Source organism: Pantherophis guttatus, chromosome 17, assembly GCF_059756535.1.
Source record: "Pantherophis guttatus breed Tessera chromosome 17, ASM5975653v1, whole genome shotgun sequence".
Classification (NCBI taxonomy): domain Eukaryota; kingdom Metazoa; phylum Chordata; class Lepidosauria; order Squamata; family Colubridae; genus Pantherophis; species Pantherophis guttatus.
In genome coordinates, this window is record NC_142079.1 from 12,576,907 (window position 1) to 12,598,792 (window position 21,886).

Sequence of the window (21,886 nt, forward strand, 5' to 3'; positions counted from 1 at the left end):
AAGAGTGCAGAGAAGAGCAACCAAGATGATGAGGGGACTGGAGGCTAAAACATACAATGAACGGTTGCAGGAACTGGGTGTTTGTCCCCGTCTCACACACGCACACAAACAGTCAGCCAGGGGTTAAATAAAACTTGCAGACAATAAATTCCTTCGATAACAGGATTGGCAGCAACCCAGTAGCTGCTTGCCAAGAACTTTACTCACAGAGGGAGGTGTTCCTCCTCCGTCAGATAAACCAAAACAAATACACAAAGAATTGTCAAGTCCAGTTCGTATTAAATCCAAGGCAGGCAGATAACGTAGTTTTAGAGATACAATGTGACTCGCTAGTTGTTTAGTTTTGTCTGTCACAGAGCCTGAATGGCCACCACACCCCCTTTTATCCCCTGTGAGGTGTGGTCCAGTGACCCAGCTTAATCTCTGGCACGCCTCCTTTTCTGCTGCGTGCGCTTGTCTCTCCGACACTGGCGTGGATCCAGCCAAGACTTATCTCCATCATTGTCCGACTGCGACTGTTCGGAGATACCTGGCTCCTGGCCAATCTCTTCTCCCTTGGGAGACACCTGAGGCATTGCCAGAGAGGAGGGTCCTGGAGAGGGAGGCCTGGCCAACTCCTCTCCTTCACCTTCGGAGTCTTCTCCCTCCGATAAAACGGGCTCGGGGGTCGGAGTCACAACACTGGGCCTGGCTAATCTAGTGAAGAGAAGGACCAGGGGAGACAGGATAGCAGTCTTCCAATATTTGAGGGGCTTCCCTAGAGAGGAGGGGTCAACCTATTTTCCAAAGCACCCGAAGGCCAGACAAGGAATAATGGATGGAAACTGAACAAGGAGAGATTCAACCTGGAAATAAGGAGGAATTTTCTGACAGTGAGAACAATCAACCAATGGAACAGAAGTTGCCTTCAAAAGTTGTGGGAGCATCATCACTGGAGGCTTTCAAGAAGAGACTGGACTGCCATCTGTCAGAAATGGTGTAGGGTCTCCTGCTTGGGCGGGGGGTTGGACTAGATGACCTACAAGGTCATTTACAACTCTGTTAATCTGTAATCTGAGGTTTTCAAGAAGAGACCGGAGTGCACAGCCATTGGTCCAAAATGGTGCAGGGTCTCCTCCTTGAGCAAGGGGTTAGAACAGAAGACTTCCAAGATCCATTATTTATTTATTTATTTATTTATTATTTCAATTTGTATACTGCCCTACTCCCGAAGGACTCAGGGCAGTAAACAGCCATAGAATAAAACATATAAATACAAAATTTAAAATAAAGTAAAACAAATTAAATAATTTGGCTGACATTACAACTCTTTTATACTGTTATTCTGTTATCCTATCCCCATCAGTAAAAAAAAATTCCAACAGGTGGGGGGTGTCCAGGAAGAGGGCCTTCTCCTCCATTGTTCCTGCCTTCTGGAATGTTCTCCCCCTCCCCAGAGGACAGATAGACCCCCCCCCACTCTCCTGGCCTTGAAAACCTGCTTGTTTTGACTCACCTGGGACCCACAGAGAACTCATGCAGCCACGAGGCTGGTGAGCCCCCCCGCTTCCCTTTTTTAATTCTGAATTTTGATTACTTCCATCCTAGTTTTTAACTGTTTTCATTATAATACTGAATAGAATAGAACAGAACAGAACAGAGCAGAGCAGAGCAGAGCAGAGCAGAACAGAACAGAACAGAACAGAACAGAACAGAACAGAACAGAACAGAACAGAATAGAATAACAGAGTTGGAAGGGACCTTGGAGGTCTTCTAGTCCAACCCCTTGCTTACGCAGGAAACCCTACACCACTTCAGACAAATGGTTATCCAACATCTTCTTAAAAACTTCCAGTGTTGGAGCATTTACAACTTCTGGAGGCAAGTTGTTCCACAGGTTAATTGTTCTAGCTGTCAGAAAACTTCTCCTTAGTTCTAAATTGCTTCTCTCTAGAGTGGAGTGGAGTGGAGTGGAGTGGAGTGGAGTGGAATGGAATGGAATGGAATAGAATAGAATAGAATAGAATAGAATAGAATAGAATAGAATAGAATAGAATAGAATAGAATAGAATAGAATAGAATAGAATAAGAAAGCAGAATAGAATAGAACAGAACAGAACAGAACAGAACAGAACAGAACAGAACAGAACAGAATAGAATAGAATAGAATAGAATAGAATAGAATAGAATAGAATAGGGAATATAGAGTAGAGTAGAGTAGAATAGAGTAGAATAGAATAGGGAATATAGAGTAGAGTAGAGTAGAATAGAATAGAATAGAATAGAATAGAATAGAATAGAATAGAATAGAATAGAATAGAATAGAATAGAATAGAATAGAATAGAACAGAATTCTTTATTGGCCAAGTGTGATTGGACACAGAAGGAATTTGTCTTTGGTGCATATGCTCTCAGTGTACATAAAAAGACAAGATACGTTCATCAAGAATCATAAAGTACAATACTTAATGATAATCATAGGGTACAAATAAGCAATCAAATCATTCTAGGAAACAATCAATAATAATTGCAAAGATACGAGCAACAAAGTTAGAGCCGTGCAGTCACAAGTGGGAGGAGATGGGCGACAGGAAGGATGAAAAGTCCAATAGATTAGTTTCCACCCATTGCCTTCTTCTCCTGCCCTAGGTGCTTTGGAGAATAGCTTGACTTCTGTCTCTTCGTAGGCCACCCAGAGCCTCGGCTGAGGGAGATCGGCAGTGTCTGAATTATACGATGAATAAATTAAATAAGTTATTATATACCCACCTCCAACTTTGGGGAAACTGAGAGCTGGTAGTATGCAAACTAGGTTTTTTCAAGGATGGGCCGCATGCATGTTTAACTCAAACTACAGAGGTATTTTTTCCTCAGAAGCTCCGAGGGCCTGTCTCAACCATCAGAATGAAGGCTCCATTGGAGCTGTCTCCTTCGCCTCTCATCCTATCTGATAAAGTACCTCTTTTCCACACACAACGGGAACTATTCGAGTGCCTTCTTCTCCTTGGTTTCATGTCAAACATTTTCTGTCTCTGGAGTTGGATGGGCGGGTAGGATGGTTCCCCTCTCGAGTTTTCCGGGAAGGATTAGAATCTCTTTTGAAATTATCGATTTACAATCCACGACAATCTTCCCCAGATGGATTCGAACGAGCCTGTAATTGGATAATTTGGCAACATGTAAGCCAGGCTCCAGACGACTGAAATTACACTTGGTTGAAGGAAAGATCCGTTCTTCATGTAGAATTAATTTGATTTTCTCTCCATTTACAAGCGGAAACCGGAGTAGTCTAGTGAGTGGATTATTGTTTTAAACTCGTAGCATCCAATTTTTATTTTTTTGTTTTCCTTTTCTAATTGCCCGGAGAGGGGAAGGGTTCGTTGCTTTGTATTTATGCATTTCGTTGCTTTCCAGCTTTGGCGCGCTTGCCTTTCTCAGTCAGTGTAGTCCTCTTGAGGTGGTTTGCAAATGTGATATTGGAACCGTTGTGACCACATAATAGCAAATGCTTCTAAACAGCAGGGGTGAAAATTGTCTTTTAATCGCTAGACGAAAAGAACAGTAAAAGGCTATTTTTTTAAAAAAAAACAAAGGTACTCTTTAACTTGCAAATTTTTGTGAAATAATTGAAACCAATGAAATTGTTTGGCCCAAAAAAATTGGACCCAGGAGTTCTCGGTGCTTCCAGAGCTTGGTGATTTTCTTGCAGATGTTTCATTTATTGGTTTGATTGATTGGTTCGATTTATATGCCGCCCTTCTCCGGAGACTCAGGGCGGCTTACAATGCGCTAAGCAATAGCCTTCATACTTTTGTATATACCTGCTTAGTAGGGCTTTCGGGCCCCCCTAAGCGGTGTTCTTTTTTATACAAAGTCAGCTTATTGCCCCCATAATCCGGGTCCTCATTTTACCTACCTCGGAAGGATGGAAGGCTGAGTCAACCTTGAGCCTGGTGAGATTCGAACTTGCAGTAATTGCAGGCAGCTGATGCTACTTAACAGTGCTTTAGTCTGCTGTGCCACCAAGGCTCTTAAGACCGAACTAGGTAACTCTTCATGACCGAACTAGGTAACATCATCAGTGCTAGAAGGGGATGGGGATTGTGAGGAGGAGGAGGAGGAGGAGGAGGAGGAGGAGGAGGAGGAGGAGGAGGAGGAGGAGGAGGAGGAGGAGGAGGAGGAGAAGGGAGAAGATGACTTGGGAGGAGGCCCTTGATGCTCTCTGAGCTTAGTTGTTTTCTTCCAGACGTTTTATTACCCCACTAGGCAACATCATCAGTTTGTGGGGTACGATACCTCAATCAAGGAACTACCAACTCAGTAAACAGCCTAATCATGGAACCAACAAATACTCCCACCAACACTGGCAGGGCAAGCCACTAGTATATAAATATGGAACAAAATCCCATTTCCTTCTAGCGCCAATGATATTGTCTAGTTTGGTATTGAAATGTTTGCAGTGCAGACAACCAATGAAAGAACCAAGCTCAGAGATCACCGAGGACCCCACAGTCCTCCTCCTCTTCCTCCTCCTCTTCTTCTTCTTCCTCCTCCTCCTTTTCCACAAACCTCACTCCCTTCTAGCACTGATGTTGTTCCCTAGTTGGGTCATCAAATGTCTGCAAGAAAACAACCAAGTTCAGAGTGCACAGTCCTCCTCCTCTTCCTCCTCCTCTTCACAAACCTCACTCCCTTCTAGCACTGATGTTGTTCCCTAGTTGGGTCATGAAATGTCTGCAACCAAGCTCAGAGAGCACCAAGGACCCCACAGTCATTGGCCTCCTCCTCCTCCTCCTCCTCCTCCTCCTCCTCCTCCTCCTCCTCCTCCTCCTTTTCCACATACCTCACTCCCTTCTAGCACTGATGTTGTTCCCTAGTTGGGTCATCAAATGTCTGCAAGAAAACAACCAAGTTCAGAGTGCACAGTCCTCCTCTTCCTCCTCCTCTTCACAAACCTCACTCCCTTCTAGCACTGATGTTGTTCCCTAGTTGGGTCATGAAATGTCTGCAACCAAGCTCAGAGAGCACCAAGGATGCTACAGTCATTGGCCTCCCCCTCCTCCTCCTCCTCCTCCTCCTCCTTTTCCACATACCTCACTCCCTTCTAGCACTGATGTTGTTCCCTAGTTGGGTCATCAAATGTCTGCAAGAAAACAACCAAGTTCAGAGTGCGCAGTCCTCCTCCTCTTCACAAACCTCACTCCCTTCTAGCACTGATGTTGTTCCCTAGTTGGGTCATGAAATGTCTGCAACCAAGCTCAGAGAGCACCAAGGACCCCACAGTCATTGGCCTCCTCCTCCTCTCCCTTCTAGTACTGATAACGTTAACTAGTTGGGTAATGAAACGTCTGCAAAAAACAACAACCACCAAGCTCAGTGAGCACGAAGGGCCCTGGATCCAACTTCCTCTTCAAACTATAAACCCTATTCTTCTATCATCAGGAAAGCAGAATTCAGGTCAACCAACGATCGCTCGCGGCCTTTGTTCTTTTTATCCATTTTTGTCTGTCTCCCGCTTCCTGTCTCCTCCTTCCTCCTCTTTTGTACAGTCTTGCACCTCGCCTTCCAGCTGGGTTGGCTGCTGAATATTCAGCCACCGCGGTTTTTGCAAGGAGTCGGCTGAGGTGAGGCGAGGAGAGGGAAGGTTAAGTCACAATCCAGCACCGAGCGACGGAGAACACTGGATTTAAAGCACTGACATTTCACGAGACAAAATGGTAGGCGCCGATAAAAATGTAAATTTGAAGAGAAGGCTGGGGGGGGAGGAGGAGGGAAAAAAAATACTACTTTTTCCCTAGCATTTTTTGTCCCCCCGGTAGCTGTATTGAAATAGTAGAGAATCCCCAACGCGCAGTAAAATTCTGCAAAACTTACTACCTTGAGAGGCAGCCAGTTTTTTTAAACCCCTGCTATGCAACGCTGGCTTCAGACTGTGCGCGCGAGAATCATTAAGTACGGTGAGCTTTGCATGCATAACTGAGGATTTATTGGAAGGAGACGGTGATGTCTAAAAATATGGGGAATCTGTGGGAAAGCACCAGAAAGCAAGACAAGAAGCAGCGGATGGAAACTCATCAAGGAGAGAAGCAAGCAACCTGGCTTCCTGACAGTGAGGACTATTAACCAGTGGGACAGCTTGCCACCAGAAGTTGTGGGTGCTTCATCACTGGAGGTTTTCAAGAAGAGATTGGACAGCCATTTGTCCAGAATGGTATCCTGTATAGGGTCTCCTGCTTGAGTAGGGGGTTGGACTAGAAGACCTCCTAGGTCCCTTCCGACTCTGTTATTCTGTTCTGTTCCAAAAAGCTTTAGCAAGCGGCTGTGTTCTTAACTAGTGGGCATGGTCCCTCAGCCTGTCTAATTTTTCCTCCCTCCATCATTCCTGAAGTCACTCAGTCAATTAGTCAGTCAGTCAGTCAGTCAGCCAGCCAGCCTATCTATCTATCTATCTATCTATCTATCTATCTATCTATCTATCTATCTATCTATCTATCTATCTATCTATCTATCTATCTATCTATCTATCTATCTATCTATCTATCATTATCTACCTATATCTTTCTATGTCTGTCTGTCTGTCTCTATCTACCTATCTTTCTATCTATCATCTTATCTATCATCTATCTATCCATCCATCCATCCATCATCCATCCATCTATCATCTATCTATTCATCCATCCATCCATCATCTATCTATCTATCTATCTATCTATCTATCTATCTATCTATCTATCTATCTATCTATTTCTATGTCTATCTATCTATCTATCTATCTATCTATCTATCTATCTATCTATCTATCTATCTATCTATCTATCTATCTATCTATCTATCGTCTATCATTATCTACCTATATCTTTCTATGTCTGTCTGTCTGTCTGTCTCTATCTACCTATCTTTCTATCTATCATCTTATCTATCATCTATCTATCCATCCATCCATCCATCATCCATCCATCTATCATCTATCTATTCATCCATCCATCCATCATCTATCATCTATCTATCTATCTATCTATCTATCTATCTATCTATCTATCTATCTATCTATCTATCTATCTATTTCTATGTCTGTCTATCTATCTATCTATCTATCTATCTATCTATCTATCTATCTATCTATCTATCTATCTATCTATCTATCTATCATCTATCTATCTATCTATCGTCTATCATTATCTACCTATATCTTTCTATGTCTGTCTGTCTGTCTGTCCGTCCATCCATCCATCCATCCATCCATCCATCCATCCATCCATCCATCTATGTCTGTCTGTCTGTCTATCATCTATCTATCTATCTATCTATCTATCTATCTATCTATCTATCTATCTATCTATCTATCACCTACCTACCTACCTACCTACCTACCTACCTATTGTCTATCATTATCTACCTATATCTTTGTCTGTCTGTCTGCCTGTCTGTCTATTTATCTATCATATCTCCATCTCTCCATCCATCCATCTATCATCTATCTATCTATCATCTATCATTATCTATCTATATCTTTCTATCTCTGTCTGTCTGTCATCATCCATCTATCCATATGTAGAGCTGGTATATTATATTGTAATGGTGAAGGTACTGGACTAAATACCTAAGTACTTAAGTGATCCAAGGTCTAATGTCTCCTCAATCATTGAAGCTTTTTAGGAGACCTTGATCCAGACCCCCTCCCCCTCCTCTGCTCGGTCTAACTCTAAGAGTTGTTGCTGGATTGGCCTGGGAGTCACCCAAGTTGAAGTCCCCTCTCAGGTACAGAAGTTACCTAAAGGACTTTGGGCTAGTCCTTCCTTCCCCTTCTGAAGTCCCCAAGTATCTACCTACCTTCAAGAACCTTTGTCCAGGAGTGGAGTGTATGGATTTGAGTGAACGCGGGTACATAGGTGCGCATGATATACTGTATTTCACACAGCATTATATCTTTAAACTTTAAAATTCCAATGTGAGAGCAGGTTATTTTAATAAAAAAGATAACTGGAGAGTACTGGAGAGATGGGACTGGGAGAAGGTGTGGGGCGAATGCAAGAACCTTTTTGCATGATTCAGGTGATGCTTCTTGGGCCATCGGTGGCTGCATTATAAATTCTCATGAGCCTTGTGTTCAATCCCAAGCATTTCTAGCCATATAAGGTGGGCAGTCCTGGATTAATCTGACCTGATGTCAAGTTACTTTCCAGGCAGGGGTGAAATCCAGCAGATTCTGACAGGTTCTAGAGAACCAGTAGTGGAAATTTTGAGTAGTTCGGAGAACCGGCAAATACCACCTCCGGCTGGTCCCAGAGTGGGGAGGGAATGGAAATTTTGCAATATCCTTCACCCTGGAGTGGGGTGGGAATGGAGATTTTGCAGTATCCTTCCCCTGCCACGCCCACCAAGCCACGCCACGCCCACCAAGCCACGCCCACAGAACCGGTAGTAAAAAAAATTGGATTTCACCACTGTTTCCAGGTGTGATTTGAAGCGGGAGGGGGAAGCTGTTTTCCATGAAGGGGCTTGTCTGCACAAAAACAGTGAGAGAAGATCTGGTTTTCATAATTGTGTGTGGGTGTGTTTTTTCCAAGGGAAAGAATTAAAACACAGATATACAGGCATTCGGGGAGGTAAACTAATGTTTTCTTTCCCTGCGCCAGAAACAAAGCGGGAGGGTGGATGAAGGCTAGAATATTTCCAAGAGGAAAGACCTCCATTGCCATCCTTATAAATCAACCCTCCTCCTCCTTGTAGTACACCTGGGGAGGGGGGGTTGTTCATTACGCAGTCATAATTTTCTAACCAACAAGCTCGGCTTCGTTTGTTTCCCGAAGTCGGGCAGGTAAGATGCAAAGTAAGATATGCAATTTTCGCTACGTCCCAAATTGGGGCCAAATTATTCTCCCTTCCCTTCCAACTGTCATCAGGGAATTGGGGATTCTGAAACGTGCAGACTTAAGGAGGGAGTTATTAATGATTTAAAATCCATCTTTTCGTCTGTTCCTGCCTGAAACCTGGCTTGAATGTAATTTATCATCTTCCATCTCTCTCTCTCTCACACACACACACACACTCGCAAATTAATACACACAACAACAAGCCCGTCGCCGATAACGTAGACACGCTGTGGTGAAGGGTGTAGCCAGTGGCAAGTCGCATTTATCACACGGTTGTATCAAGAAACGTATTGAGAAGTGCAAAAAGTGCACACAGACACACACACAAAGAAAGAAATTGGATTACTGCACACAATTCTTTTCTTGTGGGTTTGTGGAAAGTATTTTTTTATCATTTTCCGCAGCCAGTTGGGCTCCCAGTGGTTTACATTAGCGCAGTGATATCATTCATGTATAACCAAAGCAGTATAATTAAATGTAAAAAATGGTTTTCTGGGGTTTTTTGTTTTTTTTGTCTTGACCTCAGGGCAGCTGGTTCTCATGGTTTGTGTTTAAAAAAAAAACAGGCAGGCAAGATAACGTGTTTCCCCGAAAATAAGACCCTGTCTTATATTTTTTGGAACCCCTGAAATAAGCTCTTGGCCTTATTTTCAAGGAGGTCTTATTATTTTGGGGTGCTTGGAACAAGACTCAAGGTTGACTCAGCCTTCCATCCTTCCGAGGTAGGTAAAATTGTGGAGTCAATAAGCTGACTTTGTATAAAAAAGAACACTGCTTGGGGGGGGGGGTGAAAGCCCTACTAAGCAGGTATATACAAAAGTATGAAGGCTATTGCTTAACGCATTGTAAGTCGCCCTGAGTCTCCGGAGAAGGGCGGCATATAAATAAATAAATAAATAAATAAATAAATAAATAAATAAATAAATAAATAAATAAATACATACATACATACATACATACATACATACATACATACATACATAAGAAAGAAAGAAAGAAAGAAGAAAGAAAGAAAGAAAGAAAGAAAGAAAGAAAGAAAGAAAGAAAGAAAGAAAGAAAGAAAGAAAGAAAAAAAAATAAGATGGGGCTCGTCTTGCTATCTTACCTGATTCCCAGCTCTGACTCCCTAACCCTGACCAGAGGAAATGTGTGGGGGTGGGGGATGGACCAGCTGTGCATGCGTTTAAATATTTTCACGGAGGGCTTATTTTAGCACATGCGCTCAAAAGCGTGATTGGTCTTATTATCAGGTGGTGTCTTATTTTAGGGGAAACAGGATAACAGGTAAAAGTATAAACATAATTTGAATACATGAAAAGAATACGAGTAAAAAGGGACATTAGGACAGGGATGGAAGGCACATTGGTGTGCTTATGCATGCCCCTTACTTACCCTCTTAGGAATGGAGTGAGGTCAACAGTAGACAGTCTAAGGTTAAAGTTTTGGGGGGTTGGGGAAGAAACCACAGAGTCAAGTAGAGTGTTCCAGGCATTGACCACTCTGCGGCGGAAGTCGTATTTTCTGCAATCGAGTTTGGGACGGTTTACCTTGAGTTTGTATCTCTTATTTGCTCGTGTATTGTTGTGGTTGAAACTGAAGTAGTCATTGACAGGAAGGACATTGTGGCAGATAATTTTATGTACTATGCTTAGGTCAGACTAAAGTCGGCATAGTTCTAAGTTGTCCAAGCCCAAAATTTGAAGTCTGGTGGCATAAGGTATTTTATTGCGGGTAGAGGAATGGAGGACTCTTCTTGTAAAATATCTCTGGACTCTCTCAATTGTATTCACATTCACATTCACACATGCAGGCACACCCATGCACACATACGTATATCAAGAGTCTCTCAAAATCTGGTTGGATCGACGGACCTGAGGGCTCTAAAGAGAACGATGATTTAGTGAGATGGCTCCGTGGTTCGTAATGTCAGAGGCTCCCTCCTAACAATTATGAATTCTGCTGAATGCTTTAAGATTTGTTTCAATGGTTTTATTGTACACCATTCAGAGTTCAGGTTTTGTAAGAAGGATGGATGGATGGATGGATGGATGGATGGATGGATGGATAGATAGATAGATGGATGGATGGATGGATGGATGGATGGATGGATGGATGGATGGATGGATGGATGGTCAGATGGGTGGATGGATGGATGGATGGATGGATGGATGGATGGATGGATGGACGGGTGGACGGGTGGATGGATGGGTGGGTGGATGGATGGATGGACGGACGGATGGATGGAAGGATGGATCGATGGATGGGTGGATGGATGGACGGGTGGATGGATGGATGGGTTTGTGGATAGGTTTGTGGATGGATGGATGGATGGATGGATGGGTGGATGGATAAGTGGATGGATGGATGGATGAATAAATTGACACAGTACTTTCTCCCTTATGCTCACTGATGGAACTGTACTCTCGTGTGTTTTTTCTCCGGTGGGACCGGTCTATCAGGGCAACCTGGTTTCCCCAAGTATGGGATGGAGCAATACTGCTTCCGCTTTCGCCTTTCAGCCCCAATCCAAGAGCCTTCGCAGGCAGTCGCTTTCGCAACAAACCATTTCTGTGTTAAATTTATGTTTTACCGACATAAATGTACTCTCTTATCTTCAATCTTAAGAGATAGAAACCATAATCCAGCAAGGTTTAGGGAAGCCACTGGATAGACGAAGAGCTGAAAGAACTTTTAAAGCCAAACTGTATCATTGATTGATTAACTGAGTGCTTGACTGTGTATCATCAGGCTGGTTTTGACTTCTCGTGACCACATAGCTAGATGTTCTCCATGATGTTCTATTCCTAATTTGGTCCTTTCAAGTTTCTCATCAGTTCATCCATCGCCATTGTCACTGAGTCCATCCATTGCTGTTGGTCATCCTCTTCTTACAGCCTATCATATCAGAAGCTTTATCGACCTAAGACAGAGTTCACTCAGTGTGATTTCAACATAATGGTTCCTTTGGGGCTTCCCATGTTATACAAGCCCAACCTATTTACTTTTTAAACCGTAGTTCAGAACCCAATGTGTTATCGGAAACCTGTCACTTGTTTATTTATTACCATAACTGAACAATACTGGCTACATGTGTTGTGAAGATATAGCCTTGTATGATTTTGTGGGTCAGAGATCTAAAGATGAAACAACATACATCTTTAGTTGTAGTAGGTTGTGGAGATGTCCGTCTCTTTGGTGCTGATTTAGGAAACTTGAATTATCCAGAAAAGATTGGTTGACTCTGTTTGCTTTCCTAAGTTAGTGGCCTTCTTTTTATTCCTGGAACCTGATTAAGATGTCTATTCCTATCATTTTAATAGAAGGAGAAAGATAAAAAAGAGAAAGAGAAAGGACCAAGTTGTCAACTCGCAAAGCATCCCTGGACTGCTCTCGAATTGCCATAGGCCAGTGGGGGATGGGAAACCGGAGAAATGGCACAGCAGCCAAAGACAGATGCACATTCCATGCTTATTTCTCTCAAGGCTGTATCTCAGGGTTACCCACAGCAGCCAGAGGGGAGTGACTTCTACAACCCACAAAATTGCTCCATTGGCGAATGTGATTGATGACACACCCTGGGAGGAGGGGGGAAACAGGGTCATAATTGGGCTGTAAATTATGTAGGGCCGCAGCTGGCTTCACTTGGGAACGTGCGGACATGAAGCTCCTAATAAATAACTGGATTTCTTTTGAAGCTTGCCTTGAGGCTCAGGATTTATTTATTTTTAAAAAAATATTTTTATTGAACATATTTCATCATTTTATATCACATTTTCAATCTTTTCAGCGCTCCAGCATCAATAATACTCATATATACGTAACAATTACATTCCTTATTCTTCCTTTAACTATATACATTGCCTTTGAGTTTTAGTGTACTTCTTAAATTACCTTTATATTTAATATTTGCTTCTATTCTCTAACCATTTATGCCATGTGTCCCAGACCAGATAGTATTCTGTTTCCCCACTTTATTTTAATTCCAATGTTAGCCTGTCCATCTCATAATTTAATTAGGGCATCCGTCGGAACACACAAAACTCCGTAGCAGGGTTCCCCGTCAGCTGAAAAACTGTTTCATATTTGCAGTGGATTTTTCGAGTGGACCCACATATACATTTCCCGAGAATTAAACAAGGAGTCGAGTCCAGTGATTTAATTTGATGATCCCAAACAACTCAACTGATTGGATTGGATTGGATGAATTAATGCAATTGAGCAAGTCAATTAAATCTACACGTGGCCCTTGGGGGAGGGAGAGAGAGAAAGGATTCTGCATGGCTGGGCAGGAAGTCAGTCGAACCAGCGGCCCAGAGTCCCAAATTTCATTCCGGGCAACTCCGAGCAGAACGAGGCAAATCTCACATCCTGGAATACCAAAGAGGTTCAGGCAGTTGAGAACGCTGAACTGGATAAACAGATCATCTGTTTTACGTCCTTCTAATTAAACTGGAGTTGAAGAGCATCAAACAGAGGACAAACACAGGAGAGACAGAGAACAAGGAGCTTTGGGTGACTTATTCCTTCTCCGCATGGTTCGGCTTTCTCCAGTCTGTGCTTTTTCAGAGCTAATGAGAGGGGACAGTAGAAGAAAAGAGAAGCTGCCTCTTTCTCTCTCTCCTGTAATAGCCACCAGCCAAGCTTCTGATTATAATTTAAAATAATCTTGATAATATTAAAAAACACACATCTTCCTTCCCCCTTGATATTTCTTGGTGGCTCGGAAATAATTGCCTTAAGCAAAATGCTGGATAATTAGTGGAGGAGGGGAAAAAAAACCCTCTGCCTAGCTAGACCATATATTTCTAGGAATTCTGACTCCAATCAAATGCATTTTTGATTGAGTTGGTCAACAGTCTTGTCTCTCACTTCCAACGGTAAAACTGAGTGCCATCTGCTGGCTTACTATATAAACAACGGCCTCGTTTTAACCCTCTGGATATTTGCAGACAAATTCAGACGGAAATATGCTTAATGTTTTGAGAGTCTGTTCGATCACTATATATCCACTGTTAGCAAAACAGGCAGAAGACTGTGTACTTAATTTTGTATGCTCTTGAGAGGTTTAATTGCTAGGATGCTTTGTAAGCTGTCTATCTTTAGCTGGGAGATGATAAGATAGATAGATAGATAGATAGATAGATAGATAGATAGATAGATAGATGATAGACAGACAGAGAGATAGACAGAGAGACAGAGAGATGGACAGACAGATGACAGATTTTTTATCAAACTTTAGCAGGGAGATAGATAGATAGATAGATAGATAGATAGATAGATAGATAGATAGATAGATAGATGATAGACAGACAAAGAGACAGACAGAGAGACAGAGAGACAGAGAGACGGACAGACAGATGACAGATAGATTTTTTATCAAACTTTAGCAGGGAGATAGATAAATAGATAGATGGATGGATGGATGGATGGGTGGGTGGATGGATGGATGGATGGATAGATTTTTATCCTGCCTTTATTACTTTATAAGTAACTTAAGGTGGTGAACATACCTAATACTCCTTCCTCCTCCTATTTGCCCCACAACAATCCTGTGAGGTGGGTTGGTCTGAGAGAGAGGGATCGGCCCAAAGTCACCCAGCCAGTTTTTCATTCATAAGGCAGAACTAGAACTCACCATTTCTAGTTTCTAGGCTACCACCTTAATCACTAGCCAACCTCCTCTAGATAGATAGATAGATAGATAGATAGATAGATAGATAGATAGATAGATAGATAGATAGATAGACTGAGATAGATAGATAGATAGATAGATAGATAGATAGATGATAGATAGATAGATAAGATAGATAGATAGATAGATAGATAGATAGACTGAGATAGATAGATAGATAGATAGATAGATAGATAGATGATAGATAGATAGATAAGATAGATAGATAGATAGATAGATAGATAGATAGATAGATAGATAGATGATGGATGGATAGATAGACAGATTGAGATAGATAGATAGATAGATAGATAGATAGATAGATAGATAGATAGATAGATAGATAGATAGATAGATAGATGGATGGATGGATGGATGGATGGATGGATGGATGGATGGATGGATGGATGGACAGATAGAAAACAAGATAACAAGTACACAATTGCTGCTATTTTTATGCTCAAAGATGAGTGAAAGACAACTATAGCAATGAGAAAGATGGAAACTGCCCTCCTAAATGATCAGATTTTGGAATTCATTTGCCTTAAGAGCTCGTATAATAGGGAAAAGACAAGCTGGGAACAGATTTTTTTTTTTTAAAAAAAATCTGCATTTGGTTTTCACTCCAACCATTAATTCTTTTAGAGGCTGAGCCAAAAACTGGTAAAAAAAAAATGAACCTCTCACCCTATGAACAAATATGCTCTCTTGACTTTGCATTTTGCTGTTTAGTTATTAAGAGGGCTGGAAAATCTCACCCCATGTTCTTATTTATTTTTATTTTCCTCCTCTTCTCACTCGTTGACCGGTATTTCTTTTATATAAAAAAAAGAAGAAGAAGAAGGAAAACGTGCTTTAAACTTTATTTAAAACTGTTTTCGGTGCATTTCCCTTTTATTGTGGCAAGATGGTGGCACACGTCATCTTTCTTCTGTCCCATATTTCTGCATCATTGTGCACCCTCCCCTTCCAAATCTTTGACAGTCTAAATCGATGCGGTGCGATTCCGGCTGATTTCGAGCACCCAACTGACTCAATAACGTGAAGTGAGCACATCGATCTGGGACTCGCTCAAACACTTTGTTACGCACGGACATTTTTCAATAGTCTGCAATCAATCTGAGCATCCATATTATCTCCGATCCGTTTTCCCAATCAATTAAAAAAAGAAAAGAAAGCAGGGTCCATTTTCACCTCCTGCCTTTCTCCTCCGAGCCTGTAAACTCTGGGAATGGAATGGAATGGAATGGAAGGGAAGGGAAGGGAAGGGAAGGGAAGGGAAGGGAAGAGAAGGAGAAGGAGAAGGAGAAGGAGAAGGAGAAGGAGAAGGAGAAGGAGAAGGAGAAGGAGAAAAAAAGGGAGAAGGAGGAGAATGGGACTAGTAGAAGCACAGAAGAATGAAGTGGGATGGGATGGGATGGGATGGGATGGGATGGGATGGGATGCAATAGAAGAGAAGAGAAGAGAAGAGAAGAGAAGAGAAGAGAAGAGAAGAGGAGTAGAAGGAGAAGGAGAAGGAGAAGGAGAAGGAGAAGGAGAAGGAGAAAAGAAGAAGAAGGAGAAGGAAAAGAAAAGGAAGAAGGAGGAGAATGGGACTAGTAGAAGCACAGAAGAATGAAGTGGGATGGGATGGGATGGGATGGGATTGGATGGGATAGAATAGAATAGAATAGAATAGAATGGAATGGAATGGAATGGAATGGAATGGAGTGGAGTGGAGTGGAGTGGAGTGGAGTGGAATGGAATGGAATGGAATGGAATGGAATGGAATGGAATGGAATGGAATGGAGTGGAGTGGAGTGGAGTGGAGTGGAGTGGAATGGAATGGAATGGAATGGAATGGAATGGAATGGAATGGAATGGAATAGGATAGGATAGGATAGGATGGAATGGAATGGAATGGAATGGAATGGAATGGAGGAGGAGGAGGAGGAGGAGGAGGAGGAGGAGAAGGGAAAGAAAAGGGAGAAGAGAAGGAGGAGAATGGGATAGTAGAAGCAGAAAAGAATGAAGGGGAATGAAATGGAATGGGATGGAAGAGAAGAGAAGATAGAAGAGAAGAGAAGAGAAGAGAAGAGAAGAGAAGAGAAGAGAAGAGAAGAGAAGAGAAGAGAAGAGAAGAGAAGAGATGAGATGGAGTGTATTAGAGTAGAGCAGAGCAGAGCAGAGCAGAGTAATGGAAGGGACCTCAGAGGTCTTCTTGTCCAACCTCCTGCTCGATGAAGAGACCTATATATCATTTCAGACAAAGGGTTGTCCAATCTCTTTTTGAAAGCCTTCAGTGATGGATCACCCACAACTTCTGAAGGCAAGCTTTTTCCACTGGTTGATTGCTCTCACCATTAGGAAATTTCTCCTTAGTTCTTGGCTGCTTCTTCTCTCCTTGGTTAGTTTCCAATTGTTTCTCATCTTGCCTATTGGTGCTTTGGTAAATAATTTGACCCTCTCGTCTTTGTAGGAGCCCTTCAAATATTGGAACGGTACTATCACGTCACTCCTAGCCCTTCTTTTCATCAGACTAGACATTCCCAATTCCTGTAACAGTTTGTCATACATTTTAGCCTCCAGCGGCTGAGATTCAGAAATTTTAGCAACCGGTTCTCTTCCCGGTTGCTGGGTGGGCGTGGCCATGGTGGGCGTGGCCTACTCGGCCTCCTGCACCACGGCAGGGGGGGCGTTTTCACCAGTGGTGGGATTCAAATAATTTAACAACGGGTTCTCTGCCCTAATGATTTCTGTTGTGGCTCCGTTGCCTGAGCCTGGGCTATCGACAGATGCAGACTCTGAGAGTGAGAGAGAGGAGTTGGCAAGGCCTCCCTCTCCAGGACCCTCCTCTCTGGCAATGCCTCTGGAGGACACCGAAGGCCAAGAGATAGGCCCAGAGCCAAGCACGTTCCCGCAGCCACAGGTGGACAGCGACGAAGGAGATAAGTGCTGGCTGGATCCTCGACAGCGGCGCAGGGAGAAGCGTGCGCAGCAGAGGGGAAGGCATGCCAGAGAGTCACTGGACCACACCCCACAGGGTATAAATGTGGGTGTGGTGGCCGGTTCAGTTTGTGACGAGCAAAAACTAGAAATAACCCATGATCTCTGTGTTACTGGACTTCTGCCTGCCTTGTCGGACTGCATTTGGATTAATCCTTGTATTGTGGAAAACTCTGCCTGCTTTATCGGAATACTGGCAGTCTAATCTTTGTTTTGTGTGAGTAAAGTCTGAATTGGCAGCTAGCCACTGGGTTGCTGCCAGCTTTATCTTCAAAGACTTTGTCGTGTGGCTTATTAACTCCGGGCCATCTGTGGGGGTGCGTGTGTGGGACGGGGACAGAACAGATTTCTTCCAACAACCAGTTCACCAAACTCAGACAGTTAACAACCGGTTCTCCCGAAGTGGTGCGAACCGGCTGAATCCCACCACTGGTTTTCACTCTCCGGAGCTTTCCTCCAGCCTCTGGGAGGGCAAAAACAGCCTTCCCCAGGCTCTGGAGGCCTTCCGGAGGCCAGAAACGGGCCCGTTTCTGGACTTCCAGAACTTCCATTAGGCCTGTTTTTCGCTCTCCATGTAGGCTCTGAACTTACCTGGCATCCAAAATGGGCTGCGTGGAGACTCCTCAGAGGGGCAGGGTGGGGGGGGGCGCAGTAAGCCAGTCCTTACAACAACCAGTTCAGCGAACCAGATTAAAATTAAGATCCCACCCCTGCTTCAGCCCCTTAATCCTTTTTGTTGCTCTTCTCTGCACTCTTTCTAGAGTCTCGGCAACTTTTTTTGTATGGGGTTAGAAGTTGTGGGGCTCGTCAGCTGACATGCCTGCCGTAAAAACTGGGTCAGAAAACGGTTTCAAATCCTTCTCGAATCTTGGAGAATCTTAAGGACCCGATTTTGGGGGATGAGCATTTTTCAGCTGATAACGGATGGCTTTAGTGAAGCTGCTGGGGGGATCCAAATTTGTATTAAGGGAAAATAGCAGCCCATAATGAAATTTTGTTCATGCGGTTCGCAGGTAAGGCGGGAGATACATTTTTAGAATCTTCATCTACTGTTTGATGTCAATTTAAATGCAAATAGAAATTTTGCCCACAGTGAAATAACTAAGGGTGTTTTTTTTCCCCTCCATCTCCCAAAGGAACCAACGGCGAGAATCCATTTGGCTCATATTACTTTTTCATATATAAAGACGCTTTCTTTTATGTTTTTTGGCGGCATGTCAGTTAATATTATTATAGCTGTTGATCTGATATTTCGATTTGCGAAAGAGAAGGAGGACAAGGCTGTTTCAGGGTGGAACCATTAGCAGAATTTTCTTTTTTTCCTTTGGGGCAGATGTTTCTTCGGGGTTGGGTTTTGGCCACTTTGTAGAAGCTTTGTAAAAGTCCCCAAAAGTGGCTTTTATAAAAGGCAACTGGGCTTTCTTTTGTTTTTTCCTTGAAGAGGTTTCGCTTCTCATCCAAGAAGCTTCTTCAGTTCTGGAGAATTGGAGAACTGAAGGACAGAACTGAAGAAGCTTCTTGGATGAGAAGCGAAAAGTCTTCAAGGAAAAACAAAGGAAGTCCAGTTGCCTTTTAAAAGCATCTTTGGGACTTCAAAGCTAAGCTTTTATAAACCTATGAATCTCTGCATCTGTAAATTAGTAGACTGGGTTTTTTTTGTTAAATAAAACCCAAATAAAAGCAAGCTAGAAAGCTTTAATTAGAATGCCACATTGCACACAGCCATCTGCAAGTTTCCTTCAATGTTTCTGTCACCATCTTTGTGGCAGTCCAAAGAATTATCAGCCAAGCTACAAGAATATCACTCATTTTTATACTGTGTCCTGCCCAGGCGTGATATTACAGTATCAGTATCTCTAGTAGTTCCAAAATGATTCACCACTATGAGAGAATATGAAAAAGAGGATTTTTTTTAAAAAAAAGAAGTAATTCTTGGTTTAAAGAACCCGATCTTGTAAACCTGTACTGTTCTCCAGAACTGAAGAAGCTTCTCTAATGAGAAGCGAAACCTCTTCAAGGAAAAACAAAGAAACGCCAGTTGCCTTTTGCAAAAAAGCACCTTTGAGACAACCATGTCCTGGATGACTGAGAATCTCCATAGACACTTTGTAAGAAGTCCTGGACCAAATGTCCATCCTTTTCTAGACAGTGACCGGAGTTAGAGTCTCAATGCATCTCAAAAGTCACAGATTAGCATAGCTGAATTGATAGAGATTCTATCCGCTTCAACAAAAGTGTCTGAAGTGGGGTAGGGTTTCCTGCCTAAGCAGGGGGTTGGGCTAGAAGACCTCCAAGGTCCCTTCCAACTCTGTTATTCTATTCTATTCTATTCTATTCTATTCTATTCTATTCTATTCTATTCTATTCCATTCCATTCCATTCCATTCCATTCCATTCCATTCCATTCCATTCCATTCTTTATTCCTTATCTTCTACTCTTCTCTTCTCTTCTCTTCTCTTCTCTACTCTATTCTTTATTCTTTATTCCTTTATCCTCTTCTATTCTCTTTCCTTCCTTCTCCTCTCTATTCTATTCTATTCTATTCTATTCTTGTTCTAGACAATTCTATTCTAGACTTGTTTGTTCGTTTGATTTTTTTCCCCCTTTGAACACATTTCGCTACTCATCCAAGATCCCCCAACTGTGTCAGAATGGAAGAACTTTTCAACTCAAAGAAGAAGAAAAAAAAAACGACCCCAAGAAAGTCCAGTTTTGCCTTTTGCAAAAAACACCTTTGGGACCACCATCACCTGCATGGTTGAGAATCTCCCTGGACAGAGGGAGATTTGATTGGTCTCGTAAATGCCATTAGCCTGGCAGGTAAATAGAGCAGCCATCTCTAAATCCAAAGATGTTAAGGACAACCCAAGGAGAAGAGATGAATTTTCTGATGTTTTTTCCAATGTTCTTGGACAATCAGGATATTTATTTAGTAGGTTGAGTAGCCACCGAACTCCAAAACGACTCTGGGCAGCTTCCAAATTTACTCCTAAGAACTTTCTCCGCCATCCATCCTGGTGTTTAGTTGCATAAGCTCTATTTGAAGAAGTCCTTCAAGACTTTGTCATCCCGGCAGTCATTTTCTGGAACGGCTCCACACTGAACAGGTACATCCTATCTCACAAATAGTGTTGCAATGCTTTGACTTTAATTAGCACATTAAATGCCACCGTCCCCCTTTACGAGAAGCAGGCGGGGTTTTCCCTTTCGCGGCGGGAAAAAAAAACAACGAACGGTTCAATTACCTTCCCGTTAATGGATAAAGCATAATTAACATTGTCTTGTGGCTAATTTTCATTTACGCTGCCATTGCTCATGAGCCCGACATCATTCTCCCTGAAAAAGTCAACTTGTCACTTTTATGAGTCCAGCTTGTACTTTAACAGCATGGAAATTAATTCAAGATGCATTAACATACTTAAAAGTTAAAAGACAGAGGAATTAGCGGAGGACGGGAGATCCATCTCCGGGTGTCCTTTAAAGGAGCGTTCAGGTGGACGGGATGGGGTTGACAAGGTGAAAGCTGTTCTGACCCAGCTCCCCAAGTATGACGAACCCTTGGACGTGAACTCATTCCTTTATTGGGAGCGCCACCCCCCAGCCACCCCCGGCAAAAAGTTTCTCTCTCAATGCAGACTAATAACTCAGTCCGGCAGGGAGAGGAATAGTTGTCTGCCACATCTGTTCATCTCTGCTCCCTGCCTTTTATCCCCAGAGTTAGGGTGGGGCTTTGCTAGCAGCGGTAGCTCTTCCGTCCCAAGGACTGGCCCATAGATTTCCACTGCTCTCCTCTCCTCTGCCTTCTGTGCGTCAGGCACTGGACCCAGCTGTTCCTCCTCTTCCTCATCAGCCACCTCCAGACCTGGGGGCTGTTGACTCTCCATCTGAGGGCTGACAGACAGCCCAGACTCTGCCTCTGTCTCTCTCTCTCTGCCAGCTCCATTCCCTCTTCCCCCTCGGAGCTCCCAGGTTGCCTTGATGGTGACCCTGACTTCTACCACTCCTCCTCCCCCTCTGATTTGGCTGCTGGAGGGGCCGATGGCCGACAGGCCACAACAAAAGTAAATTATGAGAGGGAGACACACTAGGATTCCCCTCCACTTTTTAAAGTTGCTTTCTGGTGAAAGTCTCTTTGCTCACCTGAAATATTTATTTATTTATTTTTATTTATTTATTTTATATCCAATTTATATACCGCCCTTCTCCCTGAGGACTCAGGGCGGTGTACAGCCAAATAAAAACATAAATTACAAACATTAAAATAGTATTAAAAGGATATATATATATAAATTTGGCCCCGTAATTTAAAAACAATAACAAACCAATTTAAAACATTTTAAAAAGTGTTAGGCCAGCCCGGCTTGCTGAAAAAAGAAG

At 42.8% G+C, this 21,886-nt stretch overlaps 1 protein-coding gene across 3 annotated transcripts in view; it reads left to right on the forward strand.

Annotated features, from left to right (window-relative positions):
• The window catches only part of LOC117676069 (transmembrane protein 132D), a 406,180-nt gene that overhangs the window by 297,531 nt on the left and 86,763 nt on the right, over window positions 1-21,886 (forward strand). The window contains exon 1 of one of the 3 annotated variants that reach the window (XM_060683539.2): window positions 5,630-5,696. The exons of the other annotated variants lie outside the window; for them this stretch is intronic. Coding sequence (XP_060539522.2) covers window positions 5,694-5,696 — 3 coding nt within the window. The 5' untranslated portion in view covers window positions 5,630-5,693. Of the gene's footprint in view, window positions 1-5,629; window positions 5,697-21,886 lie in introns of those variants that run through there. 3 annotated transcript variants of the gene reach the window in all.